Source organism: Tauraco erythrolophus, chromosome 1 (assembly GCF_009769465.1).
Source record: "Tauraco erythrolophus isolate bTauEry1 chromosome 1, bTauEry1.pri, whole genome shotgun sequence".
NCBI classification, from domain to species: Eukaryota; Metazoa; Chordata; class Aves; order Musophagiformes; family Musophagidae; genus Tauraco; species Tauraco erythrolophus.
This window is the reverse complement of record NC_141465.1, coordinates 69,706,647-69,724,391: the sequence shown is the minus strand read 5'-3', so window position 1 is coordinate 69,724,391 and position 17,745 is coordinate 69,706,647. Positions and strand designations below refer to the sequence as shown.

The window sequence follows — 17,745 nt, the reverse complement described above, 5'->3', positions numbered from 1 at the left end:
TCTGTTACCAGAATAATTTGTTTCTGAAGCTGACTCATTTGCCCTAAATAATTCACACCATCGTTCTCCAGCAAAATTTTTTGACTCAATGAATGTAATCTGTCAACTCTTAGAGAACCTCAGTGTACAAATTGTCCTTAGAATTAAGGTGGGGTTTATTATTATTTTTATTCTTCTGTTTTAAGAAAATTTACTCCTTTTTATTTAGTTAGTTTCAAAGAATATTTCCCCTATAGTTTCAATTCCAAGCTCGCAAAGTTTTCGACAGAAGGTTCTATCTGGCAGTAACCAGTGCATCTCAGTGGAAGCGCCGAGAATTCCCCATCACTCCAAGTGCAAAGCACACCCTGGAGGGAGCACCAGTCTCTGGACAATTGCTATTGATTTATGAGAGGGAACTGAAACTAGAAATCAATATTCATCCCGTACAGTACAAATGTTTATAAAAAAGAAAGCCCAAGCAATTCCCAGAGCATAGCACAGGCTTAACTGCATCCCTTACTCAGGGAAGGGGCTTCAAAGAGGTCACCGAGACGTCTTGCACAAGGTACTGTTCAGCAAGAAAGAGACTGCAGATTTGAATCTTTCTATTGACTTCAATTCTTCAGAGATCATCCAGGACCACCATGACTATGACAGGAAGAACAAGTTTCAAGATTTCCATCAATGGGAACAGCGCTAGTACCATCTGACAATGACGTAGTTCGAAGCACTGTACAGCACAAACTTCACTGAAGCGCTATCGTGCAAAGGCAGCAAGGAGCAGTTCTACATAATGCCAGGCAGTATTGCATACCAAAGATCAAACAGGCAAAAGACACTTTGGTACAGTTCAGTCAGGCATAGCTGGCAAGGTCACTGCTGGGGGATGTGACAAGGTCTGTGACACCTACAGGGTACATCAATACCAAGTTGCTCACACTCTGTAGGAAAACAGAGATACACTGAAGATGGTCTGAGCGCTAGAGAGAGTTAAGGGACCATAGCAACGAGACTCAATGTCTCCACTTTTCTACAGAGCCTAGGGGTGAATGACTTGGTCTTTATGTAGCCCATACATGTCACAGACCTCCTTGTCTCTACCCACCAGCAACCTCACTGGCCATGCCTGACCAGAGTAGACCAAAGCATCTGGCTTACAGTCTTCAGCAAGAATCTTGTTTCTCACACCCATCGCCAGGCGTAATGTTACTGGTGAATAAAAAAAAGCTTTCCAGGAGAATTTGAATAGTTACAGGTACGTGAATTGCACACCTGGAACATCCAGTGATCAGTTGCTGTGGCAGAGCATCTGCCTGCAAGGCTTCCCTCACATTTCAAACTATACAAAACATCCCAGCTCAGACATTTCTCTGCAAGATCACAACTTTGTGAGCTTTGTCGGTTCATCTGTTCCTGTATCTTAACATTCTCTCCATTCTTATTTTCTAGCAGCACAGATGTCTTTTCTTATCATGATTAAAATTCTTTCACCATATTTACAAACACAGGATACTTCATTCCACATGCTACTGAAAATTTATTTTTAAGCCCACAAGCAATTGATGCTGAAAGACATTGGAGAACAAGACTAGTTTATTCTACTCTCAGTGCTTTAAAACAGTTACAACCAGCTACCTGCCCACCGGCTACCTCCACTCTCTGCCTTCAAATACTGTGAGTTCTGGTTCTAAGACAGCAGGAACTTCTGGGTTTAGGAGGATTCCATAAACACATATGGAAAATATCAACTATTTTCACCCTCTGTTTTATAAATCCTGCAGGACTGTTACAGCCAAAATACAATTAAAGAAGAAAATCTATCACCAAGAGTACCCACAAATTTTGACGAAACTCAGATGAAAGGGAATGAGATTCTATAGGAAACTCTTCTTTCCACATTTTTAATTAGAAGTAAACACTGTACATGGGCAATACATATACCGTTACTATTTGGACATTTCCCCAGATGAAATTCAAGAGTATTTCACTGAAACTGCTTTGTAAATAAAGGCATTCATTCTACAGTTTCAAGATTCACTCATTTATGTTTCTTCATTTAGTGAGGACAGGGACCTGGTCAATGTAGTAGAGCATCTGTTTTCATACCATACAAACACCAAACCTAAAACCCAAAACCATTACATTTGTACGGGCCTTTCAGGTGATTAATATTTCACTTACCAGAATGCAAAAAGTAATTCCCCCATTGGTCACACTGATGATACACCTCGCACTGTGCGATTTCATTTTCATGATGAGGAAATGCAAGATCTATTCCACCAGTATGGATGTCCAGCTGCTTTCCAAACACTGCACTGTAACAATATTTTCCTGATCGGTAAGTAGAACACTACAAAAGCTTTTTGTAAAAAGAAATACAGAAAAGAACAAGATGAAACAACAAAAATTTAAGTGTACAATTTAATGACTGCAGTTTTAAAACAAGACTTCACACAGATCTTGGATACCGAAACTGCAGCAGAACTTGTATGGACAGGACCCTTATCTGCCTGCAATTAATTCTCCTTGGTAGGAGCAATTATTTTTCTAACCGAGATTAAAGAATGGCAAGCAGGACATCTCCTTGCCTTGTTCTGTTACAGTTTCAGTATCAGGTTTGCAGATCAAGGCAGCTGTCTAACAACTTCAAAGTGAAGAAAATTTCTGTAAATTTGGTATTGCTATTCTTTATCTTGTACCTTTTCCGTAAGAATTCAGGCAATACCGTATGCAGTCGTCATAGAAAACACTTAGTCCTATATTGTTATGATGTCCAAAGAGCGTGTCAGTGCCTCTGATATCCGAAGCCCGTTCCTCTCATCCCAACGGCACTGCTGCACCAGTGCAGGTCACTCATGGGCTTACATGGCACAGGCCTCTCTGCAAATACTGGTGCTGGAAGTAAGGTATTCATGTGGCAATAGGACAGATTGCGATAGGAGTCAAGGCTGCTACGCTCTGTCCACGGCTCCAGCAAGTCTCTGCTAGGTCACGCTGGGCAAGTTAATAATTTCATGTTGCCCATCTGTTAAACACAGACAACACTTACCTACTCACAGGGAGGTAAATCAATGCTAACTGCCTGGAAAGCAGGGGCACTCAAGCTGGGGAAGATGCAAGGTCTACCCGAGTAGAAAGTAAAAGGCAAGCCCCACACATGCATGCACGTGTGTGTACACACAGACACGCAGTCTTCCCAAACGTCACCTCAACACGCGGCTCCTGGTAGCTGGCTACACATTAACACTTTGGTCCCTTTTTTGGGGCAAAACACTCTGTTAACACCCTGGCTCACGATGGCTCTGTAGAAGCAGTTGGGGCCCAGGAAGAAAAGAAAACGAGGAGAAGAGAGGAGGGAAATAAAACTGGCTGTTGCTATTTCCCACGCTCGTGCCCCTCTGCTTCCTCCTGCCCACTCCAAAGCCAGCTTAAGCACGAATCTTCCCAGGAGCTGCCCCAGCTCATGCCTCCCCTTGTGCCATCTACAGAGAAGCACTGCCCACTTGCTGTTTCTTCCAACAAAACCATCAAAAGCTGGGGACATGAGAGAGACAGATCTGCAAAACACTGACGGGCAGGAGGAGCAGCCCATCTCGCCGCCAGGGAAACTCCAGAGAGAAGATCAGACCTAAAAATCACAGCAGGTGGTTCCCTCCTCCAGGGCTGCGTTAGAGACCAGTGCCTTTCTCATTCCCCTTCCCCAGGCACGCTTCAAAGACTTTTCCAAATTAGCTCACCTAGCTTACTTAAAGTGGTTCGAGATCTTTGGCAAAACAGACAGGTAAGTAGGCATTGCTTAAAATGGGCCTTTGACAGCTGACTGGGATGGCCAAACATTTTAGGGAACTTACCAAAATAAGCTCTCTACTTTTCACAGTCCAAGATTACTACACTTATGCTCTGCATGGGTCAATTCTTATTTACATGGCAGGAGCCTCATCCAGCTGCAGTAAAGTAAGTTTTTCCAGAAGGAAATGCAGACTATAAAGAGCACCACATTAGCAGATAAGCCATTTTGTAATGGGCTGGCATTTCTTACCTAGCATGCACTTCTGTCACAGGCTGCACTTCAAATACAGCATGTTTTTGTGCACTTCTGTTGCTTTAAGAACTGTTTCATGGTGCTGAAACTTTTTACAGACAGAAAATTACCTTTATAAACACCTTTCACAATCAGGTAGTAATGGCTAACAATCCTAGGTGCACCAGCAAAGCATATGAAAGAGAAACCTAAAGCACCTGTTCCATCCACTTTCAGCTTAGGTTGAAAACTCTCAAGTTAAACAGGGCTAGATCTAAATAATTTGTTATCAGCTTCCAAAAAAATATCTGAGACTAATGCAAAACTAAGTACCACTATCAATCTTCCATGAGAGAAGAGTCAGAGTCTCTTTTTTCAAAGCAAAAATTAATAGGTCAAGTTAATACCGTCCAGGACAAAATATTACTCTCCTGTGGAGAAAATAAAACTCCAAATTAAAAGCAAATTAATTCAAACCAATTACAAGCAAAATGCTACTATACACAATTTGCATTTGCCCACAGAATATGCTGCCACAGAGAAATCAGAGTGTTTAATACTGTGGCTTGACTTTTAAAGAGAGCTGAATCACACTTAGATGATTAGCATGCATATCCACCACCGCTGTTAAGATAAGGCCAGCAAGATCTCATATGCTCGCTGGAGTCAGGATGGAATCCTATACCCTGTCCTCCTGACACAGCACTACATGCTGGACTAGGTCCGATGGAGACTGCAAGAAATGGAAGGGAGGCCAATTAAAGAGGTACCGTAACTTTCGCTGCAACTTTGGTTACTCGGCTCAAGTTAAAAGACTTGCTAATCAACTGTGCGATCCTGCAAGGCATATTTCGAATACCCACGTCTGTCTCAAGGGAAGGTGCCAAAACATAGCAAGACAGCTACGCCATTAAGGTGGAGCAGAGTTTGTCTGGGCCCCATGTGACATCTCAAATTGCGCAAAACGCTCACATTAAAACTGGTGCTTTCTACTGATCAGGAAAAAAACACTTCCAATACTGCTGCTACCATTGTACTGTGACTGAAAACAAAAACCAGTACTAGATTTAAAATCCAAGAATCTAACCTTGATATAGTGGAGCATTCAATGTGCCATCCAGGTCTTCCCTTTCCCCAGGGAGAAGTCCAAGATAGCTCTTGAGGTTTGGCAGCCTTCCACAGGGCAAAATCTTTACCATGCCGTTTATCAGTATCAACTGCCAAGAATAAGCGATTTGTTAATGGGATACATCTCTAACTAAGAAGATGAGCAAATGAAAGCAGGTGGAAATATGTGGTTAGAGAACTACTCAGGTATTTTTTGCTCAGCTTCTTTTCCTGCAGCCTTCCTCCCTTCCCCTTACACACAGGGCCTCCAGTTTCTCAGTTAAGCATTTGGGAAAAAAAAAAAAAAAAAAAAAGAGTACTCCAAATTAAATTTCTAAAAAGATGTATTCAAGATTCTTTAATATATCCTATCCTTTTAGTTCTTTTGGCCTTCTCTGGTTTTACATCATTTGTTTAGTTACTTATCAGCCAGTTTCTCAGGACAAACAAACTGCACTGCAGCACAGAAGGTAACAAAACCAACCCAAACCAAAACCCACAAACCAAAAAAAAATCCCACGTTTTTTTTCTCTGGGACACAAATAGTTTCTAGGTCAGATTCTACAAAACCAGGAAGAGCATGCAGATGAGAATCAAAACTATTCATGGACCATAGGACCCTTCCAGTATCATTTTCACCAACGGCCTCTCTACAAACGTCTCGTCCCCAGCTATATTTGTTGTCCTCTTTGCTACACAGCCAAGGCTGCAGCCCTCTTTGCCACAGTACGGCAGCGGGGACAGTTCGCCTCTGCTGGCTCCTAACCTCCGATCGGACACACACCGCTCCCCAGCAGGAGCTACAGAACAGGGTTCTGGATCCTGTATTTTTTTTGCTGACAAATACATGACCTTGCATTTGACTGATGTGGAACGATAGAGCTATTTGGCCTGAAGGGATCCAGCTTGGCAAGCAACTCGCACTGTTTTATGTTCCCTTATTTAACACCAGTGGCTCATCTGTTTTATCAGCAGTTGATGCTAGATTTACTTCTTTCCTCTACTTATTTCAGATTGCTAACAAAACCACAGTGCATCACTGGGTTTGAATCAATCCCTGGAGCATTCCAATACCAACACATTTTAATGACGATTCACAGCTATTTTTGGAGATCTATTAGATGGTCATTTTTCTTGAGCCATTCTGCTTCTACTTTATTGATATTATACGGAGTCAGTTTTTACTCGGAACGTCATGCAATATTAAGGAAGGCACATTACAAAAATCCATTACACCTGCTTCATCATTCAAAATTTATAAGAAATAAAGGGACAGAAATATATGAAGATGACAAATCTTCACCTTGGCTTTTTTCACTAGTTTGCCAAGCTCTGGCTGACCAGTATCTGTTGACTCCATCCCTCTTTCCTTTTTTTGAGTACATTGCTACAAAAAAGCACTCTTCACTTTCTCGGTTATAAACAAAACAACAGTCAAAATCATTAGAAATAACAGTAAATTTAGTTGTAAGTGACCTGAGGGGAAACAGGGTAAAACACAGCATCAGTCTTGAGCCTTCTCTTCTCCAGGATGAGCAGCCTCAGCTCTCTCAGCCTTTCCCCATAGGAAACATACTCCAGTACCTCCATAATATCTGCGGCCCTTTGCTGGGGCCACTTCTCCGGTATGCCCACGTCTCTCGTACTGGGGAGCCCCGCTCTGGACCCAGCGTTCCAGGCACGTCTCAGCAGTGCTGAGCAGGGAGGAAGAATCACCTCCCTTGACCCACTGGCAACGCCTTTGCAGCCAGTAACTGCCTCTAAATAACTGTCGACAAAACGCATTCCCTCTGCGGGTTGTAATGCTGATACAACTCCAGAGCGGAGCTGTGAGAAGTTTCTGGCTGCGATTCTCCTGAGCATCAGCCTGCTTGGCATTTTCAGTAATTGCAAAAAGATTTTTTTTTTTTTTCAATGAAGAAATATTGAATTTCAGCATACGAAAGGATGCAGGAGACCTGCATCAAATTCTCCAATGCAGAGACCTGATCGTACTCAACTTACAGAAGCTACAAAAAGGCTCAGCAATTCTGCTCGGCAGCCAGACAACTGCAGCAAAAAACAGGCAGCCAAGGGTATAGGCATTCTCTAGCACAGCCCATCAAGAGACTGCTCAACCCCACACAAATAGGCTGTTTAGCAGTAGTCAGGTGGTAAGTAATGAAAGAAGTAAATTCATCTGGTTAGCATGCATCAGAGGGTGCAACTGCCCAAAAAATAACACCATAGGTGAAGTTTCCCTGCATTAACCCTTAACTGTCTCACGGCTGGGCAGTGCAACAGCTGAGACCACCACTCCCAAGTATTTAAATAAAATTGATTAAGAACCCTAATTGTTGTAAGGTACCAGAACAAAGGTATAGGTGAAACCAAGTATGAAAAGAAACCACCGAGTTTCCTCTTGCACCGGCAACAGCAAGTGCCTCAATAAATAATGACAAAAGCAATCTAGTCTTAATTAACCAAAAAGCTGGCTATAGACAACAGGTTAGAAAACTGGTTCAGGCTGTTGAATGAAAGTTTACACACAGATACATCATGAGCTCAAACAACACGTTAATACAAACAAGCTGGTGCCACGAACTTACCTGCTTCATCTTGGGTATCAGGATAAATAGTAGTTAGTACTCCATATCTTTTTCCCCAAGACTTAACGTCAAAATAAACATTGCCTAATAGAAAAGAAACATTTAGTTTTATAGCAAAGATGGGGTATGTTTTTGATAAGGAGACGACATTTCCCTGAAACCAAAACAAAACGTCCTTCAACTCTCATCTGAAATTCTGATTTAGAAATTCAAGAATACTGCAAAAGTAGTAGCATATCTTTCCATGTTAACAGCTTTTCAGTAACCTCACTGCATGTGCTCATTCTGCACATAGGATAACTTTGTACTCTGGAAATCTCCCCAGATTCTCCCCTGTCCACGCACAATCCGCAGTCTGACTGAAACATAGCTTACTACTACGCCAGCTATAACACACTCAAATCCTTCTACAACCACCAGCTCTGCTAAAAAAAAAAAAAAAAATCCACACATTGTGCTTTGCAGGCACATCTTTTACAGCACATAGGAGATACCCATCTCCTGTTCAGAGCTAAAAGGTTCCCCCAGCTCTCTTACAGAAGCCAGGCCAGGACTCCCCAGAGGAGCTTAGATAGCAGTTCATTACAATGAACAATTATATTAAGTAATGAGCTACACTTAACTTAGAAATCAAGTAAGAGCTGTTCTGCCCGCTCCTGTCATCACAAACGAGTTGCTCACACCCTGTCTGTTAATCAACAGACGGAAAGCCTGGCACAGGCTATCTCATCTGATCCCGAAACAGGATTATTAAGAGTGTTCATTTCCTGTGCGTGTGCCGAACAAGGAGTTGCCTTGCTGTAAGTCTCACCTTGTGAGGTTGCGTAAGCTTGTCCACTAGCAATTATTGTTTTTATAAAGGAAATTATCTGAGGAATGTTGTCAGTCACTCTCATGTATGTTGTAGGCGGAAGGACCTTAAATGAAGAAAGAGTAGCATCTCATCAGCCTGTACGAAACATACTGCTGACAAGCCTATTCCATCTAAGAAATAAACTTTAAAGAACATTCTCCTCAATTTTATGTATCATAAAAAGTATCATAAACAGGTCATAAGCAGCATTTCAGATAATACACAAAAAAACTCTTTGAGAAGTGGCAAAAAAAAATCCACTAATTTTTCCCAGCGGCTTCCTCCCTCCTTAACAACAGACAAGAAGCAAAGTCACCTGAAGTCAAAGAAAGAATCTTTGATGTACTATCTGTGAACCAACACTCTATTGCATGGGGCAAAAAAATCATGTTCCTAAAGAAATTTAACTTGTTCATTCCAAAGCTTGGGTTTGCTTCTCCCCTCGTTTCCTTACTCAAAAGGTGTGCAACGTCTTTCCAGAAGAATGAAAAAGTAAATCAGTTTCCAAGCAACACTTCATCACGTGAGCAATCAATTTATTTTTTCAGATCAAACTGTTAAAATCACATTCCTTATCAAAATAATTGCTTTAAAATACTCTTAAATTTAGAAGCTTCAGTATCTGTACCTTTAAGGCAGCCATATCTTGTTTGAAGTCTTCTTCATAAATACGAGCAAGAGCTACTGGTGATAGATTCATCTGAAAAAGAGAAGCGGATTAGTAAATCATAAATCAAAGTAGCAATATAAAATATTGCAATCTTTTATCAGATAGTTAATAGCTAATTGGAAGACTTACAGAGCCCCCAAGGTAAAGAGTCAGAAAGCCTTATTAATCCAACATTCATGAGGAGGAGATTTAAGTTATAAATAACTTAAAAGTAGTATTTCATTTACTCTTCCAAATTGCCAAAATATTAATACCTATCTTGTAAGAGAAAGCAACCAAAGATTAAAATAACAAACTCCTGTCCTCCCCTGTTATTATCCTCTTGAGGAGGTCTTTCCAGTGACAAGATATAACACAATTCATGGGATGTGAAATTCATTCAGCTTATTGGCAGGGGACACCGATACCACCTACATGTCAGAAAGACAGATCAGAGACTCGCAGGATGAGACAGGATATTAACTTTCAGTGATTAAGAAAAATAAGCCGTTTTAGCTGATCACTGTTACTCATAGATCTCAGCACAATCAGGAGAAACGAACTGAAAACCAGTCCCACGCTTTGCCAAGCGCGGTACTTCTCAAGCACCTTCCCTGCATTCCTCAGTCCCGGGATGACGGCCAGGAACAGGGATCTTCACAGAAGTAATGAGAAAGCACAACCCGAAAGGAGAGAGACAACTTGCACGTGTCAAGATACTTGTTCTCAAATATTCAGAAGAGGCCAGGGCTTGAAAGATGCATGACGGCAAAACCTGCCCTAGCAAGCAAAACCATGATATCAAAGTGTTTCAAATGGCAGCTCTTACATCTTCTCTGAGGGGAACCTACTGGGGAAGAGGCAAGATTCTGATTCAGCTTGCAGAAAACTGAATCAGTAACAAAATAAATCCAGTTTCATCGCTTCCAATTAAATACTAGAGCATCTTTAAGGGGTCTGATTTTCAGAGTGCAGGTGGGTACCACTATTTGGACACACTCCTGGACAAGGAAGGAGTTCTGCTGAAGACAGATCAGATGCTCATCTGGCAATGAAGTGAGGAAGATGCTCAGCACTGAGAAACAAAGGCATGCTTCTGCCTACAGACCAGAGAGAGTCCTCTTCCAGATCCCAGCAATGGGACTCATCTCCCTAGACAGCTCAGCTGCTTCTTCGATCAGCAGAGAGACAAAGGGATGGGGAAACTCCTCCTGTTCAAACGGATGTTCAAAACACAAAGAGACTCATCTCTCTCTGAGAGGACCACTGAGGACGTGCAGCATGCTCATCATAGACTAGATGCCCAACTTTCAGGTTTCCTCTTGATGAATCTGACCAGAGGATGGAGAACAAGCTTAAGTACATCGATCCTACCGCTGTAATGCTTCAGCTACAGAGGTCCCAACAACAAAATCAGGCTACTGAGCTAGAGCCCTTGGCCATCCAAACAAAATGTGTGAAGCAGAGCAGGTATTTCAAAAAGTCACAAACAAGGCCACAACAAGATTACTTCATAAAACCAAATAATGCAGTAAATGAACACAAATTCTTTTAAAACATCATGTCATTTCCCCCTCCTCAAACATAAAATATCCATAATGTTCTACCAATAAGGAAAAAAAAAGCACACATATAGATTTAAAATGCCTGGGGGGGTTGTAGGGTTTTTTTGTTGTTAGTATGTTATTTTTTTGTTTGTTTTAAGACGGTCTACTGCCTTGGAAAACTGCAAGTAAATGGACTAAGGGAATACACGTCTATTTCTACAGGAGCGGCATGCTAGTATCCGTTTGAATGCAGTGCCCTATATTTAACCGCAATAGTAACTGTTTACTTAAAGATTAAATAAAAGTGACAACTGTCAATTCTCTAGCCCCAAGAAACAAGCTTAAAGCTTGCAACTGCAATGTGATGTAACACATTCATTTATCATCCAGAAGACGACTTACAGATTCCAAAATCAAAACAAATAAAAAAATCCAAATCGCACAATAAAACATAGAATACATTCTTAGTGTTTCAGAGTCCAAAACACATTTCCAAAAAAAAAAGTAAATAATTGGAATAATCATTCACTCATACACCAAGCTCAGCTGGTAAAAAAAGACTGATTAAAATCCAACTGAGAACAGCTTATAGCCATAAAACCTTTCATCACACCAACAACCTTGAGAATTCAGTGAAAGGTTTGGTTGTGTTCGTTTCTTTTATTCTGCCATTTTTGTATTAATCCATCCACCACGCCTCAGTCTTATCAAGACTTACCCATACGCTCCATGTCAGCTTTCACGTAGGTGATGAACTCGGCAAGACTGATAAAGCTTTCCAAGGCGCTGACGTTGCAGCTAGATGCTGCTCAGCACCTTTGAGGAAACACCCTCAGCCTCACGTGCAGTAACACCGTTATGTTCTGCCTTTTACCATCGACGGAACGCAACGCTTCTCCAGAACACAGCCAGAAGCCAACTGGCTGCTAAGTTCTGGGGATAAGATACTCTCCAGCTGTGCAGAGGGTTCGCCCTGGCATTTTGTTCCCTGCTGGCCTCCCAGGCAGGGAGCGAGGGCAGGAGGATGCTGACTGCGGGTGCTGTAATGCAGCCCCCCCACACCTCTCCTTCTCACACCACTCTGCACTCATTTACCTCCACCCAGCTCTCAACACCCAGCCCTCCTGACTCCCAGCCCCAGTACTGCCATGCTAGGGGACCAGAAATCTCAACATTTATTATTTACTAATTAAAACAAACAAAACTCAAGGAAAAAAAAAAACTACTCAGGTTAGTTTTCCTATGTAAGTAGCTGTAGAAAATACCAAAAGTTTGGGTCAAAGACTGCAGCAAACACCTACCTCGTTGGCTCTTTTTATTATCTTGTCATCTATGTCTGTGATCCCCATCACCATGATAACTTCAATTCCAAAAAACCTAGTCATTATCCTTCGAATTATATCAAACCTAACATAGGAGCTGGAAGAGAAAAAAAACATGAGCTTTTAAACATGCAGGAGTAAGAATAAACTGATACAGAAATAACCAACGGCACTAAGAGCCACAGGGACAATCTAAATAACCTAAGACTTGCAACGAGAAGGTCTTCAGTGCATAAAGTGCTTTTCCAAAACAAAGTGCCACCTGCACAAAAGTCAAGCAAATTTCCCTTGAACTGGCCTACCCTCTTCTGGCATTAGCGACACATTACATCAAATTTTCTGAGTGTTTTCTTTTGTTGCATCTCTTTATTTGAGCACCAAAGCACATATCAGAAGCTACGCGTGAGCCAGGAGACTCTCTCGAAGTGAACAGTATGAACAGACACACAGATCGGACATTCTTGAAACACATCCCTCGGGCTTTGTATATTCTAACAGGTTTTCAAAAGCCACAGGGCAGAAGAACAGGGAGAAATAAAACAGCCTTCACATGAAGTTTGCTCAGGGTTGAGTAACAACCACAACTACCAGCCACTAATAAGCTATTTCATCCACACACCACCACAGATCTTTTCTGATAGCAAAGAAGAGCTGTTCTGGAGGTTATTTTGTTTTATTTACACTCGGTAATAAATTTTCAAAATTGTTCAGGCTCTTCACCACAAAACAGAGTATTTAACACTGATAGATTGATGTACCTACAAGCCGTATAGGGCTGTGGCAGCCCCTTCTGCCCATCACAGGCCCTCTACTCCTAATTCTCAAAATACGCTTTGACTGAGTAAAACCCAATTGTTAGGTGAGATATTAGAAGGTGACCAGAGGCTCTGAGTCCGCCCGGCAAGGCGATGAGAATCCGCAGCCTGCGCTGGCTTTGGAGAAAACGGAGCCCAAAAGGATACTCCCAGACCTACAGGTTCCCATTTCACCCACAGCACCTCAGGAACCGTGACTCCTGCGGCTGTCAGAGCAAAGAAGTCCAAGTAAATACTGGAAACGGATTCGCATCCTTCCCCGTAGCAGCAGGGACCAGGTGGCATTAAGGTTCAGATTTACGGATGTGTAATATCTTGACAAAGAAAAATACTTTTTGTTGTAGCTGTCTGTACTACGCCTATGTTTATGAAAGATGCTTTCTGAAAGGTGGCACATGCTGCCAGAGAGACAGTTTTTAACGAATACCAGTTCACTAGGAGTAACGTTCATCTAATGTGGTGACACGATTCCGTAAGAATATTAAATTGGTCTTTGGAACCTGTTCAGAGGAACAGTGCCAGCATCAAAAGCTTGATATTAGATTTAACAGCTCTGCAGTCCTAGTTCCCACAGCCGACACAAATTTTGCACTGTTCCCTCTCCTCTGATCTTCCAACTGATTTGATTGGAAGAAACATTGCAAGAGCCAGAGCAGATCTCCTGGCACCTCAGAAAGCAGAGTCCTTACCACTTCAGGACTGAAAAGCATATCAAACAGTTGAAATCAGGGGAGCGGCAGAGCAGGCACAAGGGACTGAATGAAATCTCTCGTGCTTGGGTTTACTCTTATTTCTGAGCATTCAGTCAGGAACCTGGATGCCAACCAGGCTGCAGCTCATACCAGCACAATCAAGGGCAGCCTCAGAACGGAGGGAAAAGGTGATGTTATCTGCTGGTGTCATTTTTTCCTTTATACAGAATTAAGTTTTGGATACTGTATCAAGGCATACAGAGCACCTGTTTTCAAGTCTGGAAGCACAACACACTAGCGAAAGTTGGATTAATTAGAGAAATAAGAAACCCTGATGGAGGGGAAAGAGGAAGGGTGAAAGCTAATGATGCTATTTATTTTCAAATTCTTCTCAAGGATCTCAAGCTCATTTCCATTATTTGTTCCTGCATTATTACCTGCTGCGTTTGTTGAGCCTGCCACCAGTCAAATGTAAAAAGAAGGGGAAAAAAGGAATTCTAAGATAACACGCTGCAAGAGTGTGACAAAACAATGGTATTTTACATGAGTGGCACTGTAGCAACAGCCATCACTCCACTTGACTTCGTGCTCTTTCCCTCTGTGTTTCCTGGCCTGTAGACCCCCATGGGCAGCGAGCATTCCAGTTGTGCCTACAGAAGCTCTACAGTTGGATCTAGCTACCAGGAAAAAAAAAAATAAACAAATTAAAAAAAAAAGAAAATCAAGAGTGCTCCACCATCCTGAACAAATCAGCTGAGCAACAGGACGTCAACACTGATATGTGCAAGACCACAGACGCTGGGAAGGAACAGCCAACTCCTCACACGCTGGAGGGTTTAACTCATCAGAAACGAGAGAGGAAGGTGTTCGGCGCAGGCATCTTGCCGCACCACAGCGGTACAGGAAACAACACGTGAAGGCACTAAAGAAGCAGTAGAAAGAGTGTAACACAGCTACTTATCTGTATGATACATCGCTCCGAAGGTGATATTCAGCCCTAACTATTCCTTCTTAACTCAGCAAGTGAAAAGGTCAAACCCAGGTGGCACAGACGTACAGCAAACCTCTGTATCAGGAAAGCTTGAAATCGTTAGTTTAGACATTTGGGATAAAAAGAGACGGGTAAAAGAACAGGCAGAGAGAGCAAGACCTTCCTACTCCCTCCTTTAATCAAGAGAGCCTGAAGGCAAGACAACAAGGAGAACCACTGACAAAAACAGACATTTAAACGCCACAGAGAGATGGAAGACCAAAAGGTGAAATTCTCCTTTCGGAGACATTCACATTTACAAACATTGTGCTCTGGATCCACTATACCCCTTAGTATCTGTTCTAGCAAAGAGAGACCCGGGCAGAGCATGCCAAGGTGGTACAAGACACTCTATTCCACAGCCCCGGGTGCTGCAAGGAGATGCTCCTACCTCTCCTTCCTCATTATAACGTCTCATTAGTGAGACATTATGTTAAAAGAGCACCATGCACACATCCAGAGAGGAAAGAGAGCAAAAGAGCTGGAAATGCTCTGCAGACGCTGTTCCCTGCTTCCATTTTGCTCCTCATGGTATTAAAGATTGCCTTTTGCTCAGCAATCTCAGGAAGCATTTAAAACCCTAAAACACAAAATCATTAAATTAAAAAAAAAAATGTTTTACAGCATCAATCAATTGTGCCCTAGGGACAGGAGCACTTCTGCAATTCCCTCCCATTACAGCACACCTGGGAAGACAGGCCCTACCATACTACAGAACCTTGACTGAGTGATGAAGAAAAGAAATGTATTAGCATCTTTTTATACAGTTGCTATCAAGTGATGATTTTAATCTGTAATTATTTCAAGGTAAACTGTAACATAGCTTGTATTACAATAACTTTAGATTTAAATACACAAATTTATATTTTTTTAAAAAATCATAGCAAAGTTCCCCTGAAGGTACTATGTACAGAAAAAATAATTCAAGACATCGTTTCTTTTTTTTAAATCACCAGTAAAAAGCTTGGTTGGCTTTCTGCTAAGACCAGACAAAAGCAAGGAGGAAAAAGACACCACCACATACACACAACAGTACAGCAGCGTTTAAGAAGAGGTAGCCAACAGTATTTTCACATTATTGGTATTTTAAACCTTCCCTTTTACAGAAAGGAGATGTGATGCAGTACTACAATGGCTCAACATTGAGCAAAATCCAACGCAAGTTTCTGAAAGAAGTTGAGAAGGGACCAGAAGCTGTGAAATGCCCTACATTAAAAGGGAATTACTCAAATACAAGTCATCTGATCTTCATACGGATGGCAATTATCTGAGAAACCCCTGCTCTTCCAAGGAGTCCAATGTCTCTTGTTTTTTTAAGAATTCAGAGACAGTTGTTCTGACGCATCTGAGCTGCTGCAACTCCCGCCAGCTTCACAGGCACCCTGCGTGTCTTCTTATCAGGTGCATTTTAAAACAACTGGCAGCAACCTTCTTCTGGTTTATTTATTTTTTTTCAAGATTACTTACAACGAAGCTGGTTTATTATTGTAATTACTCAAACGACCTATGGAGAAAATGCTGTGCTGCTTTGGTTGGGTTTTTTTAAACACATTAAGCCGTTGAACTGTTACTATGCAAAAATACCTTTAAGCTACCTGTACTTTCCAACCATGCTACCATATATATACCCAAAATAAATAATTTTATATTTCCAGCGTAAGAACAGATACGTTTACCTATTAACCTATTAACCTTAAAAGCATCTTTTTAACAGCCGACCCTGAACGGCTCTTCCTTGGTGCTGCCACAGCGTCCAAACTCAACTGGAGGCAGAACCATCGTTTCACAGAAGAGGCTCTGCTCCAGGATCCCAACTCCTCTGCACATGAGGTCACGTTACGCCGGTATGACCTGAAACCACTCACCCTGCCCAGCAAAAAAGCGCACTTTCTTCCTACTTTCCACCCCACTCTTTCGTCTCTTTCTGGAGGAGCTGCACCAACAGTCCCTTCCCTGCTTCCTGAGGCCAAGAGGGGAAAAAAACCCAACCACTCAAAAAGGATTTTGCCCTTTGCATGGAATAGGAGGGGAAGAGCCAGTGCCCCCGCAGCGGCTGCTGGCGGGTCTGTCACCAGACGCGGGGTCTGTCACCCGCACGCGCGCTGCCCGCTCCGCCGCTCCCGCTCAGGACAGGACAGGACATCCCCCCCCGCCCCGCGATCAGGGACAGCCGCGACTCACCAGGCGTGCCCGAGGTGCGCCCGGTCGTACACCGTCGGCCCGCAGCTGTACCTGCGGAGAAGGGAAGCAAACCGCACCCGTCACCCCCAGCCCGGCCCCCCCGGCAGCCCCGCAGCCGCCCGCCGCCCCGCAAGGCGCTACCAGGTCGCCAGCCCTTCCGCCGCCAGGACGAGCGGCTCCTTGCTCCGGCTCCGGCTGTTGTAAGCCACGATCCCGCTGTCCCACCCCGCCGGCGGCACCCACTCCCGCCGCCGCGCCGCGCTGCAACACCACCGCACCGCCGCCTTCCTCCCGCCGGGGTCGGGGCCGGGGCCGGGGCCGCACCGCCGGGCCGCCGCCGCGGCCGCTCCGCGCAGCATGGCCGCAGCCCCCCACCCCAGCCACGGGCGGGCGGGGAACCGGCGGCTCCGCCTCCCCGCGGGGAGGGGGCGAAGGGAGCGGGGACAACGCGCCGCGCCTGTCGCCGCGACACCCGCGCCGCCTGTGCCGGGAAACAGCAGCCGAGCGGGGTAGCTACAGCCGGAGCGGCAGGAAGAGGAGGGGCCTGCGGGAAGGGGGCGCGGCCCGCCCGCCGCTGCCTCCGCCTCCTGCCGGGCCGCTGGGTCAGCCCTGCGGCCGCCGGCGCCCGCGGAGGCCCGGCCCGGCCCGGTGCGGGCGGAGGGCGCTCCTCGGCGCGGCCCCGCGGTGAGTCCGGCGGGCTGGGGCGCGGCGGGGGAGCCCGGGGGTGCGGGCGGGGGTACCCCGCCTCGTGCTGCGGGTCGGCTGCATCAGCGCGCGGTTTCTTCTCGCCGAGGTTTTCAGTGGGAGCGTTTGTAGGAAATATGTGATAATTTGTAGGAAATATGTGATAATTTGTAGGAAATACGGAATAAACGGTCTCCGCTGTGTTCACGTCGTTTTGGTCAGACGGGACTGACTCTGTTTTACAGTGCCTTGAGGTCAGGGGAGGGCAGGCAGG

At 44.0% G+C, this 17,745-nt stretch overlaps 1 protein-coding gene across 1 annotated transcript in view; it reads right to left on the bottom strand.

Annotated features, from left to right (window-relative positions):
- The window catches only part of CARS2 (cysteinyl-tRNA synthetase 2, mitochondrial), a 39,959-nt gene extending 22,813 nt beyond the window's left edge, over positions 1-17,146 (bottom strand). Inside the window, exons 1-8 of the mRNA XM_086619944.1 lie at positions 16,929-17,146; positions 16,788-16,838; positions 12,049-12,166; positions 9,180-9,251; positions 8,510-8,615; positions 7,699-7,782; positions 5,091-5,220; positions 2,164-2,297 (exon numbers count right to left, since the gene is read on the bottom strand). Coding sequence (XP_086476070.1) covers positions 2,164-2,297; positions 5,091-5,220; positions 7,699-7,782; positions 8,510-8,615; positions 9,180-9,251; positions 12,049-12,166; positions 16,788-16,838; positions 16,929-17,146 — 913 coding nt within the window. The remainder of the gene's footprint in view (positions 1-2,163; positions 2,298-5,090; positions 5,221-7,698; positions 7,783-8,509; positions 8,616-9,179; positions 9,252-12,048; positions 12,167-16,787; positions 16,839-16,928) is intronic.
- Positions 17,147-17,745: the final 599 nt, after the last annotated feature.